Source organism: Charadrius vociferus, unplaced genomic scaffold (assembly GCF_000708025.1).
Source record: "Charadrius vociferus isolate BGI_N301 unplaced genomic scaffold, ASM70802v2 scaffold325, whole genome shotgun sequence".
NCBI classification, from domain to species: domain Eukaryota; kingdom Metazoa; phylum Chordata; class Aves; order Charadriiformes; family Charadriidae; genus Charadrius; species Charadrius vociferus.
The window spans coordinates 5,844,143-5,862,293 of NW_009648526.1; the positions used below are offsets into that span (position 1 = coordinate 5,844,143).

Genomic DNA, 18,151 nt, shown 5'->3' on the forward strand with positions numbered 1-18,151 from the left:
AGGAAAAAAATATTTCAATATTGTGATGCTGATTTTAAGGTGTGCTAATAAGCACACCTGTACATGCCAAATCATGCATATTTTAACTGTGCTTTTATAGTGCACGTACAGTTGATTGAAAGGAAATCATTATGGCATTACAGAAAAATAGAGTTCTTTTGTCATATCATGAAAGTTCTATAATTCTTCTCCTGTTTTAAACTGAAACACTACTATTAAATATACAACAGGAAATTCAACTACTTCCCCGATATTAAAATAACACCAGGCACCGTGTTTTCCGAGTCTTTCAGTTTAATGAAGAATTTGGCATAAGCAATTTGTATGTGAGCATAGTTTAAGTAAGCAGATGACCATCTTCCCACTCCTCGTGCAAATTACAAACACAAATGCAGGTGGCATTTATGTACTCAGAAACTTGAACCGAAGTATATCGCTACTTTTTGATCCATACAAAACCCAAGAATCACCTGTACTCCTACTTAACTGTAACTCCTACATGGCAAGATCTCTGAAAAGCTGTCTGCACTGTTCTCCCTCCATCCAATAAACCAATATACACAGAGACACGGTATTTTGCCAATATACCTCAAAACTATTCAACTGTTACAAAAAAAGAAAAAGAAAGTTGAATTTTCAAAAGTCTGTATCCCACATTCCATCGAGATTCTATTTAATTTGGGGCTAATCTGCTTCCGTTCCTACTTTTCAACTGCAAATTTCAGTCCTTCCGACTTACCCACCCAGCCCTTTGAGGCTTTTTGTCCTTTTTAGGTGAGCATTATTGTGAGCATGTAGTATATATTCCCATACTTCATCTTGTTAAGAGACTTAGAGGGAGAAAAACTCTGACCAGCAAAACTGGTTTTAAAAGAAGGGCTTTATAAATATCATCATTTGGTCAGGAGATTAAGAACAAGCTATTCCATATGAGTTAGAGTGGCTAACTGAGCTGCCATAAGGAGCTGCCTTATATGTTGTCTGCATGAAACTGTTGCCGGCTGGGAACAGTCAACATTTAAATAATTTCAGGTTGATGTTCTCAGAGAAAGGCTGCAAAAGCCTCCAGTATTTTTACAGTCCTAATAAGGTTAGCCATCAACATACATTAAAAAACCCTTTTCAGGTTCAATAGCTGTTTCAGAATGGCGACTGCACAAGTCTGGCAATACACTGTCAAATGAATGAGTCTATTAGGAATGATGGAATCAGTCCCTGGTTTCAAAATTCAGATAATAAAATGTGATTTTTTTGGTTCAGATACCAACCTTGGAGAAGTCCATATGACTGAGCCTCCTTTAAAATCATTAGAATTCAGCCCCACTACAACAAAAATGCAGTATTGTGTTATAAGAAACAATGTCATGAAGGGAAATTGATGTGAGCAGAAAGCTCTAAGGACAGATTCTTCTCAATGTGTGAAAAAAAGGTAACAGTGTTACATCCATGGGAAGAAACCACCTACTTCAGGAAAACACTTTGACTTTTGATCTTTGAACAAATGGGCGACCAGGCCTAAAGATCATGTTTTAATTCAAATTTCATCCCAACATTTTGCTGTATTTGGTAGCAATCCCTTCACAGAGTCAAAGACTTACCTTTTTATAAAGAGTGAGGTGAGTTTAAGAAACTGTTCAAGTCAAACTGATGCAGACTTGCACAAATCTTGGTTTGTAAGTACAATTATCTCTTAGGAAACTACTGCAAAGAATGTAGTCAAAAGGCTTCCAGTGTATCAGTATTCCTCTGTATGTACAAATTAGAGTTGCCTGGACTCAGACTATTCACAGCCAAAATATGTGACCCATATATTAAAGGAGAAAGTCATGAGCAGTAACACTTTCTATTTGTTTGCACATTGTTTGCATTGAAAAATATCCGCAATGCAAAACAGATTTGGAGAAGTCTCACCTGCCAGTTATCTGGTACCCAAGCCACTCAAAAATTGCAAAAAAAAATTAACCTCAGGACTTTGCCAAGAGTAACTTCTACTGCTCTCAGAGTTGGACTAAAGTCTTGGAGTGTGGAAAGTATCGTGTGTTTTGAAGCTTACATTCAAACCATAACACAGTTCTCTTCTGTAACCAAAGACCATAACAAAATTGTGGATGGCTGTTCTTATCAAGCTGGAAACATTAACTTCATGTAACAGCTGTGAGAGTTCTAATGACAGGAGACTTTAAAACCACCAACAAAAAAAGACAATATGTTTTAAGGGCCGATCAAAGCACGTTTCAGCCAATAGGAGTCCTTAAAGCAGCTGCAATAGGAGTCAGATCAGTCCTACGCTTTCTCTGTTAGAGTACTTTGCACAAAGAGTGTTCATGACTTAATTCAGTATTTCTAACATCAGACAAATGGCCTCAGGAATTAATAAACAGAAAAGAGAAGGGTACAAAAGGTGTTAGAATAACTGTCTAGGGAATTATAAGGCAAGACGTGGGTGTAAGAGAACACTGCAGACGTTCCCACGTACCTACTGCCTACATCCACAAACAGTTTAAATTTATTTTTGAGTCCTATCCACAATCTCCTAATATCCATCCACCACACTGACAGAATTTAGGCATCTCATGTCAGAACCCCCCATATGGTCTCCCAGCACTTCATCATTCCTTAAAACATGGGCCTCCAAATCATTTTTTAAACATGAAAGAGAATGTCTCTGCCCATCTTGTATGTTTCCACAGGACAGACCAGGAAAAGAAATGAAGTGTGAGTAGAACAGGAATTTATTGATTTTTAACCTCTATTAATATGAATTAGAGGCATGGAAAGGGTCAGGACTTACCCCCAGATAAAGACTTGCAAAATTTAAGACAGCTTCCTTTCTTCTGCCTTGTCTAATTAAGTTTGCTAGGTAACTGTAATATTAGGAGTATCTGAACTATAATCCAACATACAGACACAAACATTTTAATACTGGATGATTAACATTTTGCAAATGCTTATGCGTCTTCATTTGCCAAAATTAGTTTTCACCTGTTTGCAGTTTTTTAACCTTGCTGCAGTTTGCATGCTACTTTCCTATAAAGGCTCAGGAAAACCTATCTTAACCAGAAAGCTCACAGTAAAACAAGTCCATAATCAATGGTTACAGCCAAAAATCTGATGTAGATAGAAGCTGCTCCATATACTCAGAACAGAACCAGAGAAGAGACCTGACATTAGCTTCGAGTGCAGCTAATAGACAGAGTTCCCCATGGGACTTCCAGGGCAGTGCATTTAATTGCCTGTTCTATCAGCCTTAGAGAAAACGAAATGTTCCTTCCAACTGTGCCAAAGGGTTGGGGCCCAGGCAGAAGCCAAGCTTTTGGGTAGCTAATAGAAGATTAGAGGCACCAGATTTGTCTCTCTTCTGACCAGTTATTCTGTGAGGGCATAAAACATGTATTAATAAAAAGTTCTTCTGATGCTCTACCCAAAGCTGCTTCCACATGGGCAGAGGGCCAGTCTCTCCCTCAAAAATACAGAACTTTCACAGAGAAAATATTTCACTGCTATACACCTACCTTGAAGAGCCAGAGCATCCAGAGATTTCCACCTATATCCATGTCATGAAAGTCACACATTCACACACAGCATTGTCACTCTGCGTCCTCTTGCTCCTAAGCCAGCCAGCAACATTTTCTGATTTTAAAAATATTCCCTCCTCTCCTCATTATTTGACAATGCCTTAATCTTTGCCTTTGTACTCAATAACTTGGCCACCACAACAATAAGGCAACATTCATTCTCTCTCAGGCAACAAACAAGTCACTGACACAGTGCTTTGTGTGGCAGGGAATAAACCTGATCGATTGACGATGCTGGCAACCAAGACAAACTTATTACAGGTATGGCTTCAAAGTAGAATTGAAGGTACAATATCTAGCTGCTAGTGAAGAGGTTTTCTTTGGCTCACAGGGAAAAAGAAAAAAAATAATCAAGTGTAGCAGTAGTTCAGTAAAAGTTTTGAACAAGAGAAAAGCCCTAGATAGTTGTCTTCGGATTCTTCACCAGGGCAAACGGTGCTTCAAGGACAAGTAGGAAAGTAGCTTCTATTTGAGGCAACTTCATTATAAAATCATTTTTAATAAGCAATCTGAACAAAGAAAGGGAGTGCTCTTGCAGAGAAGCCCCCAAGGGATCTTTAAGGCTGCCCAGTAAAGTTATTAGGAGGTTACACACAGGGGACAAAACAGCTATTTTATTGGCCTCAGGGGACAGGGTTTAGTTTTCACCTGTTCTCTTTAGGCCTTGGTGCTAACAGCAGATCCTGTTAACCATCACTTTTCTGCAGGCTCCTATTTTGTGAGGGAAATGTACCGTTTATTTACTTTAGCTGGCACACAAAACAGGAGGTGAAGTAGACAGTACAAAGCACAGTAGACATACTAAGTAGTTATAAATCAGATTAAAAAAAAAAAAATTCACAGTTATTTTACCTTTAATACCATTAAGCAAAATAACTAACAAACTTTGAGAAATCTTTAGCAGTGGCTATAAATAGAATGTGGAAAGTAAAATAAGAGAAAAAGAGAAATCCAGATCTTGGATTCAATTAAGTGTCAAACCTTAATATGCTTCTAGAACTTTGGTGAACAAGGTGGTATAATCATGTTGGTATAATCAAACCTTCCAATTGCAGCGTAAACTTGAAACATCAATGGACCACTTAGCCCAGAGGTAAGTCTCCTTGAAGCACACAGAGTCAAGAGACTTCTCTAGATCAACACCTACTACAAGATGAGTGTAGGAATGGTCCCCGAGCTTGACGTGGGAGTGAGGGAAGGGGTTAGGATAGGTGCTTGGTGTGGGATCTCAGAGAGCAGGAGTGGGTTTACTTCCACCCTTTGCCAACAAAGCTGCCAGCTCTTCAAGCAAATGCTTTTATTTAGTGATAAAAGCACACACTCTCCACTTAGTTTTCCAGCAGGAGCTCAGGTCACTAATATCAGCACCTAGCTTTGGAAACATTTCTTACCTTACAGAAGTTAACTGAAGGGATAATTTCAGTGTAAGTAAGGAATTTCATCCAAAATTAAGGAATTCATACAGGGATGCCTACTGACATAACTGTTTAAGAAAAATTACTGTAGAATAACTATTTCAGTAAATCACAAAAAGCAGAGAAGTCCCAAATCTGAAACAAAGGGCAAATATCTTAGAGTTACAAAGGAGTTCATCTATAAAGGGCTTTGGTATTAGTAGTTTCCTGTTAAATCTGGATATATCTTGGGTTATGAAATTATAAAATATACAGTGCTGAATGTGATACCCAGGTACATCGACTTGCATTACAAGCAAACGCAGATGATAAAGGATGAACAAAATTAGTCCACAGATCACTAATGGTGGCTTTCTCACTGTTGTACCTACCACAATCCAATCTATGAAGCACCGTTTCTACCAGTATCACACATTATCAGGTAGTGACACAGAATAAAGAAGAGAGCGTCACAATCTGTGGTAGTTCAGGAAGTAGGTAACAAGTGGTAACATGCTGAAATGTGACAGTCCACACCAAACTTGCCCAGGTACTGAGAAGGTATAGCTGCCCTGGCCTAATTCCACCTCAGGAAACAATGCAAAGTATTCTATACACATATGTATGAGATGTCTCTAAATTGAAGAGACACGGATTTGATGGATGGACGACTCAGTGGATAAGGAATTGGCTGGATGGCCACACTCAAAGAGTTGCGATCAAGGGCTTGATATCCAAGCAGAGACCAGTGACGAGTGGAGTTTCCTCAGGGGTCAGCACTGGGACCGGTGCTGTTTAGCATCTTTGTTGGCGACATGGACAGTGGGATTGAGTGCACCTTCAGCAGTTTGCCAACAACACCAAGCCGTGTGGCGTGGTCAACACACTGGGGGGCAGGGATGCCATCCAGAGGGACCTGGACAGGCTTGGGAAGTGGGCCTGTGCGAACTTCACAAAGTTCAACCAGGCCAAGTGCAAGGTCCTGCACCTGGGTCGCGGCAATCCCAAGCACAATACAGGCTGGGTGGAGAATGGATTCAGAACAGCCCTGACGAGAAGGCCTCAGGGGTGTTGGTGGATGAGAAGCTCAATATGAGCCGTCAATGTGCGCTTGCAGCCCAGAAAGCCAAACACATCCTGGGCTGCATCAAAAGCAGCATGGCCAGCAGGTCAAGGGAGGGGGATTCTCCCCCTCTACTCAGCTGTCATGAGCCCCCGCCTGGAGTTCTGCATCCAGCTCTGGGGCCCCCAACATAAGAAGGAGAAGGACCTGTTAGAGCGGGTCCAGAGGAGGCCACAAAGATGATCAGAGGTCTGAAGCAACTCTCCTATGAAGACAGGCTGAGAGAGTTAGGGTTCTTCAGCCTGGAGAAGAGAAGGCTCCGAGGAGACATTATAGCCAGTACCTAAAGGGGAGCTAAAGGAAAGCTGGAGAGGACTCTTTATCAGTGAGTGGAGCAATAGGATGAGGGGTAATGGTTTTAAACTGGAAGAGGGGAGATATAGATTAGATATTAAGAAGAAATTCTTTACTCTGAGGGTGGTGAGGCACTGGCGCAAGTTGCCCAGGGAAGCTGTGGCTGCCCCATCCCTGGAGGTGTTCAAGGCCAGGCTGGATGGGGCTTTGAGCAACCTGGTCTAGTGGAAGGTGTCCCTGCCCAAGGCAGGGGGGTTGGAACTAGGTGACCTTTAAGGTCCCCTCCAACCCAAACCATTCTATGATACTATGAAGCTGAACTTCCCAACAGCTTAACTGATCAGATTGCTATGAATGGAGAACGAGATGCACATTTTGAACACCATTTTGCCTTTAATGCCCAACTTTCTTGAGTCAGAGATTTAGGAAAGAATAGTGGCAAAGTAGTACAACTAAAAAGTTCCATTACCAGTAAAGGAAATCCTTATCATAAAGACATCAAAGAACAAACCGGGCTGGTAGGTCTTAATCTTAAATTTCCCTGAAAACTGAGCTGGTCCAAGTATAGGAAGTGAGGTACTTGGCTATCTATCACTGGGATTGCCCAAAGAAACACAAATGGCAATAATTTAGTCTAAGTACATGAACTAGACAGTTGTCAGACACTTTTGGACTCAGTTCACAAAGGGCCACCATCACACTATGTGTTGACAGTGATCTGTAGGTGCGCTGTCACTGGAAAGTTAAATGCAATGAAATACTACAGAAATTGAATGCTACACACTTCAGGATTGAGCATAAACCAAAGTTAGTAATGCCAGGTCCTTTGCAGCCTTCCATTCCCCAGAATTTCAGATCTTTGTTATCACTGATACAATGATGCCTGTCTGAATTTGCAAAAAGGCTGAAGCTGTGCATCAAAGTTACCATTCACTTTCTATTCAGAACATGAAACATGAGAGGAAGAAGGTTGTATTACAAATATTAGTGCAAATTAAATGACCAGAAAAGAATCTGAGTGTCAGTCATATCTTTCTTGAGTCAAAAAAGAACTGAAACACCGAAAGTCCCACTTTTGGGCGTGGAAGGATGTGAGTGTGTGAAGGTTTTTGAGTGTGGAGGAGGAGGAGAGGGTACTTGGCTTCTGCCATCTGACTTAGCTACACTAAAGGTTATATAAAGTGATGGTTACAAATTGCTGCGTGAGCCCAAGTGAGAACAGTTCTACAGACAGACAGAAGGCATGAATATTTTTCTTTAAAAGCCCGTTCAATCTACTGAGGGAAAAACTGCATTTTGGGGTGGACAAAATTTTTCCTTTAGTACTTAAATTCTGATAAAGAGAGGATGTGGAGAAGCAGCTAATGAAACAGACTACTTGGATAAAATCAGTTGTATCAAGAGTGAAAATCTCTCAGGTTTTATTTAGCTAGTTACATTACAGAAGACATATTTCTTCAGCACTATATTGCATGTGTACGAATGCTGAACTACCATTTGATTCAGAAATGACCTAAGCACCTGTCATCAGCACAGTACTTCAATTTCAACTGACAGAACACTTTTGTCACAGTCTAATGCCAAGAAGGGGGTAAAATAAACCCAAAATCTCAAACAATAAAACCAGGAAGAATGCAGTAGTGGAAACAGGCCACCACTGATTTCAAAACCTGCACAATTAAAATGGCTATTAGGATGGAGTTGAAAAGGATTAATCTGAAGTTTCAAATGCATCATGTGTCAAACTTTCTGGCATTATACTCCACCAATTAAGTCAAAAGGTCACTAGAGGTAAGTGCTAGTTTACAGTCAGTCAACACCCTCATATGCCATACATTGTAAACTTGGCCTAAGACGACTTCATTTGTATTTCTAAACGGCAGTGCAGGTAACGTATATACACTTCACAAAATGTTTGTGAGAACGGTTTTTGAACTTTCTTTGCAGAAATCCTAGTCTATGCAACTTAATTTGGATATGCTATAGATACTGACACAGAGCAATAGGCAAACTCTAGATCGATTTGATATACAAAAACTCCTTGTCGTTTTGAGTTGCTATCAACAGATTTGAGTTGCAATTTTTGTATTTAGGTGTTTATATAAAATTATTTTAGGTGTTTATATAAAATTATTTTTTTCTGAGACATTCCAAAAGTCAATCTTGATGTCTACTTCTTCTATTCAATAATAAAAAAAATTATAGGCAATAAGGAAAAAAATTGCTTATCGTGCGTGATGCTGAAATGCCAAAGACGCACAATTTACATTAATTCCTGCTCTATGAGAATTTGTCATAACAGGAATGAATTCTAAAAGAACTTCAACCAAAACTGAATGAAAATGCATACATATTTGTTAGCAAACGTAGCCTGCATTTTCATCATGCCAATTACAGCATATTGCTCCTTCTATTTTAATCCTTTCTTAATGGGCAAGCTTATCTTCCCATTATTCAGGGAACTTTTTTTCTTCATGCTTCAGCAATTGCATGACAACTGATTAACGAATCAGGGAACTACTCTTTGACAGTTCTCTTAGAATAGCACAAACAGAGTTCTCAACACAGAAGACGCTGGGACCCTAATTTCTGTCTTAACTAGATTAAAGGCCATATACGGTGAACAGCAGCTAATCATCTAACACAGTTGATGAATGCATCTTTTTTCCATCATAAGCCAAACACGGCATGGACTGAGATCTAAATGATGACAACTCTTTACCAGTCTGGCATGGCTTAAGAGCATATTTCCTATACTATTTAGGTCTGGGGTTACTATTTAATCTTCCCTACAAAAAGGGTCGAGTACTGGAACTAGAGATGTGACTCCTCTAGCAGGTCAGTACATGGCACTGCCGTATACAAAATATACAGGGCGATTTCAGCTGATTTCCAGGTGGATTGTTACAAACCACCATGTACAGTCGTTAGCCTCTATACAAGAGAGGCCCAAGACTGAGCTAGCATAAATACCGAATTACTTACCACCTCTAGAGAGGGTGGTCGCTCCAGGCCAGGGTTGAGCTCATGGGCAAGGCTGTGCAAGGAAGCTGTCTGTACAATGCCTGGCCTGCGGATATACAGAGGACTTCAGTCTCCTGTACTGTCAATCTCAGTCAGCATGAGCTCAAATATTCACCAAAAATGTATGGGTCAAATTCTGCCCTCAGATGCCTAGCTGTAGCTCACATTAAGTTCAATGGAAACCATACATGCATTCAGCCAAAGAGGATCGGAGCCTAAGAATGCATAAAGCGGCAAGCCCACTTCAGCAGAGGCGGACCATCATACTATGACAGTTTGTGACATTTAACATTTACTTCAAAACTCATAAAAATCAGTGCCTCATTTGAAATTCTTAAATCAAGCAACTGTATTTGTAACTCTATACGATGGGAATTCATAATCTCAAGTCAGATTTTTTCATTATATGAATATTTTAAGACCAGGAATGAAATAAGAACGAAATTAATGTAAGACACTTTATGACACCACTTTAACCCTAGAAGCCGCGGTGAACATACTTCAAATGCATAACCCTATTAAAATACATATATCTTTGTAAATATTGTGCAGCCTACCACCTGTTTTGTTAGAAGGCTTTCGTGAGACTAATAGCCCCAGCTTCAGGCTACTGTGGTTTCAGATCCTGGGCAAGTACAATTCCTGCACTACCAGATTTCCAAACCTCCACAGTATCAGAAGAATCTCGAGGTATCTCCTTCAGTTACAAATGTTACACCATAACATTTTCTTGGAATTGTGCTTTTAACTCACTGCAGAGTAGATGAGTTGATCCCCAATAATGATGCCTTTCAAGAAGATTTGGAATAAATGCATACATAAGTAAATGCACACATCCACATCCATTTCCAAGGTTGCCATTTATGAGGACTGTTTGTTTATACAGTTGAGAGCAAAACAATAACCTCCTCATTTTCATCAAGAGCTCCTTAAGCACAAGCACAGAATGATTTACCTTACAGATTAATGCCTAGGAAGGGACAGAAGACTTTCAGTTAAATAATTTATTTGTATTTGAATCTTACTGCATATAGAACAGACATATAAAAGTACAACCATTCTCCTCACCTGTATTTTCTGAATACGTTACTTATCAGCTGGCTATAAGGTGTACATACTAGAATAAGGAATTCTGCCTTTCTTCACAACTTTCTTTTTCTGCCCTCTGACTTAATACATATGCAAATGTGCACACGCGCGCACACACACACACATATGCATTGTATCTCCATTTAGATGACATTTCATGTGAGGACTGGAACCGCAGAAAACCCACCACAATTTTTAAAACTGAGCCTTCTCAGACCAGACCAACACATAATAGCCTGAGAGCCACAGCACAGCCTTACATGAATTCCATTTGTAAGAGAAGGCCAAATCAAAAGGTATTACTTACATGTGTGAGTCTTCTTTGTTACAGAAATACCTGTAGGGAAGAAATGATACCAATGTTAGCAAAGCGACCACTGAGTAAATTCTTTTGACGTGTATTTCATCATTAAACTATTTTATTTCAGACGAGTAGTGACCACTATAAAAGAAGAACGAAAATTGCAATGATCTGTACGTTAGAGGTGGGAGGATCTCCCTTCTTTGCATGCAGACTTTAATGGTATATTCTCTCCTTACACCTCATCAATAAATATTTCAACTTGTATCGCTTAAATTTTGTTGTTGGAATGCGTATCCACATACTGCTTTTTTAAAACTGAAGCTGATGCAAACAGAAGATACCAACACCACTATGGAAGTCCCCTTTTATTTTCCATGGTTAAAAATTTTCCCCGACTCATATTAACTAGTGCACATCAAACTACCCAGACAGAACAGATTTGAGCCATACAACAATTCAGTTGCTATGTTATTAAGTTCAAGTAGTTCCTTGACTGCAAGCTGTAGCTTATGCTCATTAAAACCAAATGAACAGCTCTCTCAATATGAGTATTACTTGCCACAATTTCAAGCCAGATGCAAATATCTCCAAGCTGTTAAATGTATACTTTGTGAAGTACTAAAGATGTTTTTATGCTAGGCAGGCATGTGGTGGTAATCACCAATGATGGTCCAGTGCCAGTGAAATTTGAGAGGCATTTTAAAAAAAGCAACAGAATGAACGAAACGAGGCAAAATTCGTAATACCAAATAAAGATAAAATTAACTCTGTTAAATGTCATCGGAATTCATGCTTGAATATGAACAATATTGTCTCCACTTTAGTAGATAAAAGGTGCTGTACTCAGACCCCTCAGTATTTTAGCTTTACTCTCCCTTGGGGGAATTTTATGAGAAAAGGAAGATGTTACTGGAAGCAGTACAAGTATTTGAAACATTTCATTTGTGATTAAGGCCTGCAATGAAATTTTGGAATTGGAATTGTTTGCCTTACTATTCATGAAAGACAGACAGACCTGAATCTCCTTAGCTACCCTCCTACTCCTTTAACCACCTCTTCTAAAAAAAAATATTATTATTTCAGGCTTTTTTGTTGTGGAACATCTCAGGGAGGCAGTAGGTTATAATAATTCAGAAAAATATAGATAACTTATTTGCAAATTTAGAACCGACTTCCAAAGCCAACAGATTTTAAACTACTCATGTTTTTGGTAGATACATAAATCCTCAATGTCAACCCCAAATATATAGCTATCAAGTTTGACATAAACGTCATGAGGATTTTTTGTTAATTCCACTTGTGTTGCTATTGGCCTTTTGGCTTTGAACCACCAAGTTCTACAAGTGTGAGCACTGGAAGCTTTCTTTTCCCCAAAAAGAAAAGCTAAGAGGCTCCAGGCTTTGGGAAGAGAAGTTCTGAGCAATTTGTTTGAATAATTTTGTAAACGTGAGACATTGGTAAGCAATTTGCAAAAATCAGAATACTGGAACTTGATTATGTTTGTGTACTGACTTAAATTGAAAGGTCCCGGCCAAATCTGCATGTTCCTTATGCTAGGAGTTACGGTTGTAGCCTCAAAATGTAGAGCCAGGGTAAGCAATAAAAAGAAAAGAAAAAAAACACAAAACAACAACAAAAAAACCCTTTTAGTTACATAAGTAGCTACTACAGGGGGCAAATTAATCCTTTAAATTTGCATTTTGTAAGAGCCAGCTTTCGCAGATTCACAGATTTTCACTCCAGTCCAATCATTACTAGATGGCTCAGAGTAGGTGAACAGGACAGGACAGCCGCACGTGTCAAGGAGGTGAGCGTTATTATAGGAGTGATAGCTTAGGGCAAGAAGGGTGGCAGAGTGAGAAGCAGCAAAGAGATCTGAAGCATCTACATGAAAATGCACAAACAGTATCTTATGCACTCTTTGGTATGAGTGCAAAAGCCCCTCTCTAGCTTTTTCCAAAGGTCTGCCTTACCCTTTGGATTTGACATTCCAGCTGCCATTAGAACTTTTGTTCTTCCACCACGGAAGAGCATTTTTGCTGCTGTTTGACTTCTGGAGGGACCACTGAACAGCATGTACGGCTCCTGACAGAGTCTTCATCATCACGAACTGTCCTAACATTCCCTTGGCAGAAGTACTCGCCCCACCCTTGCCTATCTGGCCAGCTCCTACAATTTTAAGGATGCTTTATGGAATGGGAAATGCAGAGAAAAAGGTCTTAAATCTGAACACCATTTGCAAAACTTCCTCTCCCAACACTAGTGCTAATAAATGGAAACATCAGTGCTCTTTCAGCATTATGGGAGCCATATGTGTACTTTTCTCAGAAAATAATGCTTTCTGTAAAATCACTTTGAACAGAAGGTGCTTATGCTGTCACTTCTCATTACTCACAGCCTCTTCACAATGGGATTTGCCACAGCGCAAAACAGACTTAGCTGTATTCGCTGACTGAGGGACTACTTTCCCCTGATACATGAAACAGTGATGGAAATATTAGTGCTTATATTTTTCTACCTTTTTTTTTTTTTTTAATATGAGATGAGTGGTGGGTTTTTCCAATCAGATGTTTCCACAATAATTACTGATTACCATCTGGTAAGGTCTTTTAGCTGTTTTATGCAGATATTTTTAGATAACCTTTTTAAACAGCAGCTTAGATGTAGGCTTTTTTGCATCTTCTTCATAATTACACTGGTAGTTGCAGTGAAACCAAATTGCTTTGAACTAATATAATAGTGCAGTGACTAACTGCAATCTGGTGGAACAGGGATAAATGGTGCCAGTGAGTTCAATGGGATTAGATTTAAATTAATCAGGAATCTTCATTTATGTTAAAATGAGTTGTGAATTTTTAAGAAGCCTTCCCTTTCACACCAATAACTCTAAGTGGCGAGAAAAACGAAGCAAAAGAATGTACCAGCATATCCAAACAGTTACTTAGGTTAGGTACATTATAACTAGTGCTTTAAATATAAATTTTAAGTATGCAACACATTCCTACATCATTGCGATCAGTTTTAGTTTTAATGCAGGAAGCCAATGACTCTGCTATTCAGAACATTCAAGTAATATAATAATCTCCTAGAAATGAGTGTACTATGACACCCCCCCCAAAAAAAAAACCAACCCCCAAACCAGCAGTCTGAAAACTACTAAATGTAAAAAAGGGGAGTTACAAGATCTTTGGCTTTCTTTGGGCCAGTGCTAACTCCCTCTTGCATACATGATTGAATGCCTTTCCTATGAGCCGTATCCTAGAAGCCTTATACAGACTTACACACCAGTTCTTTTGAAATCAACAAGATCTCTTGAGAAACTAATTCTGCAAGTCCAACATACATCAGTAATTTTCTTCACAAGTTTAGGCATGATCTGGGACTGGACCATCAGTTTACGTAGATTTGAGTAGACACTATATCATAAAACCTAAACCTAATACACCACTGAAAGACAAAGATTTAATTATTTTTAATGTGGAGCACAAAGAACCTACTGATTCCTTTCAGAATGTTAGTTAATGTAAAATCCCATTTTTTAATGGGCTTCATTTCAAAATGTAATATGTGACCGCTTGCCACTATTAGCACTACGCTAAACAGCCAGCTTTCCATTCTTATTTAACAAATAAAAAAAAAAAGAAAGAAAGGAAGAAACAACCCTACCTTCAGCGTTGCTAATACAAAAAGACTTCCTGACTTAACCAACTAGACTGCAAAGTAAAGCAAAGGAAATGTCATGAAAATACCACAATATATCACTGCCACGGTTATCAGTGAGTGAAAGTTTCGGTATTACAGTTATCATAGAATTTATCACTTCAGCAGTGCAATTTGACATTCCTGATCAACACCAGATCTTAAACAAATTAACTTCTTAGACTTTTCATTGTTGCTATGCAATGCTCTTTGCAACAACAATCGATTTTTTTCGAATGAAAAGAATTCATACACCATTCCCTTTCCTCCTCCCACTAACAGTATGTAATTTGCCACGATGGGTGGTATTTACAAAAATAGCTTTTTGGATGCAATGAACTTTGAAAAGAGTATCTACCAACAGAGACAGGATATTCTTTTGCAAGCGGTTAGCCTGACTGACCTTCCCTAGTCGACTTCAAATAGAGATAACAATGTCTTCAAGTACAAAAAGAGACTCAGATATTTTATACATCATAAGCTATTTCTCACAGTTGCCCATCCAAATAAAGAAGCATAATGAAACACTGCTTACTCTGTGAACCCAGATCCCTGCTGCTGTTGTACAGTTGTCAACTTGCCATATTTCAAGGGGAAAACATACTTTGATGTACAGAAAGATAAGGAAAAAGTCCCCTGTCTGGCAGAATACATTACGCTGCAAAATATCAAAGGAGGATATTCTTGAGTGTAATTTTCTTAAACCTCCAAGAAAACTTCCTCAGAAGTCTGTATGGATAAACACGTGCATCACTGGCAAAGCTCATAACTAATCTCCAGGACTTCTGTTAAGCACCATTGTGTTTCCTTTGCTTTGCTTTTTGTGCCAAGATCAGGTGATTAACATTGGTCTGATGACAGTATATCTATGTAGATGGTATACGTATATGATACTTTGCTTGTGTGGGGGTGTGTGTCTATCTATCTATCTTACTTTTTTCTACCCTTCCCTCTAGCCAGCATTATAGCTCTAGCGTGTTTTGGAACTTAATCATTTTATGACGGACTGGAAGTCTTGGGAAAAAAAAAAGTTAAAATTTTAAACTCTAAGCCTCCTGCCTGACATATTGTGTAAATTCAGAAAGAAAATGTATTACAAGCTTGGATCCTACTGTGTTTCATCCTGTCACTCCGCTGCTTTTTGACTCTGTCACTACACGAAGCTAGCAATTAAGGTGGAAGATGATGTGTAACACTCGGGCACTTGCAGAGAACCTGCCAAAGCAGAATAATAGATTTAAGTGTATTCAGAAAGGAGTTCATTCTTTTAGAAACTTTAGTAATGGTTTATATTGAAGTCTGCAAGGATCTCTGGCTTGAAGGAATTTTGTGATCTTTGTAGAACATTGTTTATGGTGACCAAGGTAAAAATAACATACATAGAAGTACTGTAAATATAACTTCAGTGAATTTAACCAAATAAAATGATGTTGCAAAACAGTGTCCTTATCTAGGACAGAAGAGCTGCTAATGATGATCAGCACACATTACTGAAAGTGCTCCAAGTAATTTTAGTATTTTGTTTCAAAAATTGCTAATGGACACTAATGCTTATAGTTCACTCAAAAGAGAAATAAATTATGTGCTAGGGTAGCAAGGATCAAGGACAACATCCACTAGGCATGTAAGAACAAGGAAACTTTCCATAATTATGGAAAAAAAAAAAAAAGAAAAAAGGAAGAAAAAAAAGCTCTTTTTTTTTTAATATGAAAAAAACCCTTCAAATCTGATGACCATAAATTTTTAATATAACATTACAGTTTTTCCCAGACTTGTTCACAGCTTTTACTGAAAAGGAAAGAGCTCACCATGCGAAACAAGGGGTTTTCAGCAGGTCTAGATCATTCTTTTGTTCTCAAGTCCATAGGCCAAGACCAAAGTCCCAGGAATCAAGATTGACCTAAATGCTTCAGTACTGAAGAAAACCAACCTTGCTCTCCTAAGATTCACAGCTGTTTCTTACACATAAATTCTACCAGAGCATTATTCAGAGTTTTATTTTTGAGGTGTTGCTTCAGTATTACTCCTAAAATCATATGGTTATATCAGAATTAGCTACAGAAAATTTTCCACAACACAATGGTTTTACTTTCTGTTCAAATACGGATGCAAGACACTTAAGACAAATAGATTAAAAGAAACAAGGATTTTTTAAAAAAATGTTTTGACGTTTTTATTGACATAGATGACCTTTTTAGCCCTTGCAAGTCAGACTAGCTTCCTGATTCCGAATGACTTGCTGCATCATCTAAGCATTTTAAGACTTCATTTCTCAGTAGCTGACAGCCTCCCCTGTCCAATACCCCTTTAAAATGATAGTAGCACCTGTGAAAACATGAATACAAACGACTAGTTGTTTCAAAGTTAAAGAGTATTCATAAGAGAGAAAACACCACTATCATGACTTGTCATCTGTGCAATTCTCAGTTACAGTCTCCCTGTTCTAGATTTTTCCCGAATAAAAAGTTCTTAACAGACTCAAAACTGATTGCAAACCTCTGATGCCAAAGCTGCTCCAAAAGAACAAGAATTTAAGAACCAAATTCAAGATCCAAGTGTCTGTGTTTAAGGCTGAGATGATGATATTGATGTTATAGATAGACTTACTGTTAGCCCAAAATTAAAATACCAACTTCTCATTTGTGATTAATATCGAACAAACCGTTTCCCCCTTGTATCATGCTGGACGACTGACTGCATGCAACTCCTTGTTTCAAATCTTTCTATAAACAGCCTGTTCACAGCTGGTATGGAAACCTTGGATTAGTACTCATTTGATGCTGGACTGGAGTCACCTTTTTACGTGTGGATCTCTCCCACACAAATAGTTACTAGGTGCTGGCATCATACGTGACTGCTGGAACACAGTGATGACCTTTCTTCCCTGATGTGGGATTAAATACTGAACAAATCTGGGAAAATGACAAACAAAACTCTTAACTGTAAAGACTAAGATCTTCAAGCACTTCATTCTTGTACAACTTCACTGAGGGTCCCTCTGAGCTTTAATGTTTCTTTTATCCTCGCAAATAAAGAGTGGCTTAGAGTGGGAGAAATTAAATGAAGAATCTTCATTAAATAGCCATTATGTTCTTACACGACAAATGAACAGACTAAATATCCATCCCACATTTGTAGTGTATTTCACACATTTAAAGTCAAAGATAGTTCAGACCTGTATTTAAGAGTGTATTTCCAGCAGGAATTTTATAGGAAAACCATGAATTAGCTTTGTTTTAATGACTATTAGTTACACAATTGACCGAGCAAATCACAACGTAAGGATTTCAAAATAGTCTTGCAGAGCAACACAGTTACACCGATAGAATCCAGCCAAATGTACAAAGTTGCATAAACCCAAGCAAGCCCCAACAGTTCTTGAAATAGACTACAAAGTGTAAGGAAACCCAACATTTCTTAAAAACTGCCACAGACTTTCTTGGTATTGCACATTTATACTTAAACTGTGAGCCTTACTGCAAATCACCGTTTTGCATAGTTTTAACAGTGACAGGAGAGCATTGCCACGAGCATGGCAGACGCCACCACTGTAAGCACTACACTTTTTCTTCCTGGTGACTTTCAAACAGAGTCTCCTTCAGCAAAAGGCTCTGTCCTATCAGCACACTAATGGGAACAATCCGTTTAA

The 18,151-nt window shown here is 38.7% G+C and overlaps 1 protein-coding gene across 1 annotated transcript in view; it reads right to left on the reverse strand.

The window, feature by feature from the left end:
- Positions 1-18,151, reverse strand: part of RORA (RAR-related orphan receptor A) — a gene marked incomplete at its 5' end in the record, with an annotated part of 262,212 nt that overhangs the window by 102,882 nt on the left and 141,179 nt on the right. The window contains one exon of the mRNA XM_009885794.1: positions 10,807-10,836. Within this exon, the coding sequence (XP_009884096.1) occupies positions 10,807-10,836 (30 nt within the window). The remainder of the gene's footprint in view (positions 1-10,806; positions 10,837-18,151) is intronic.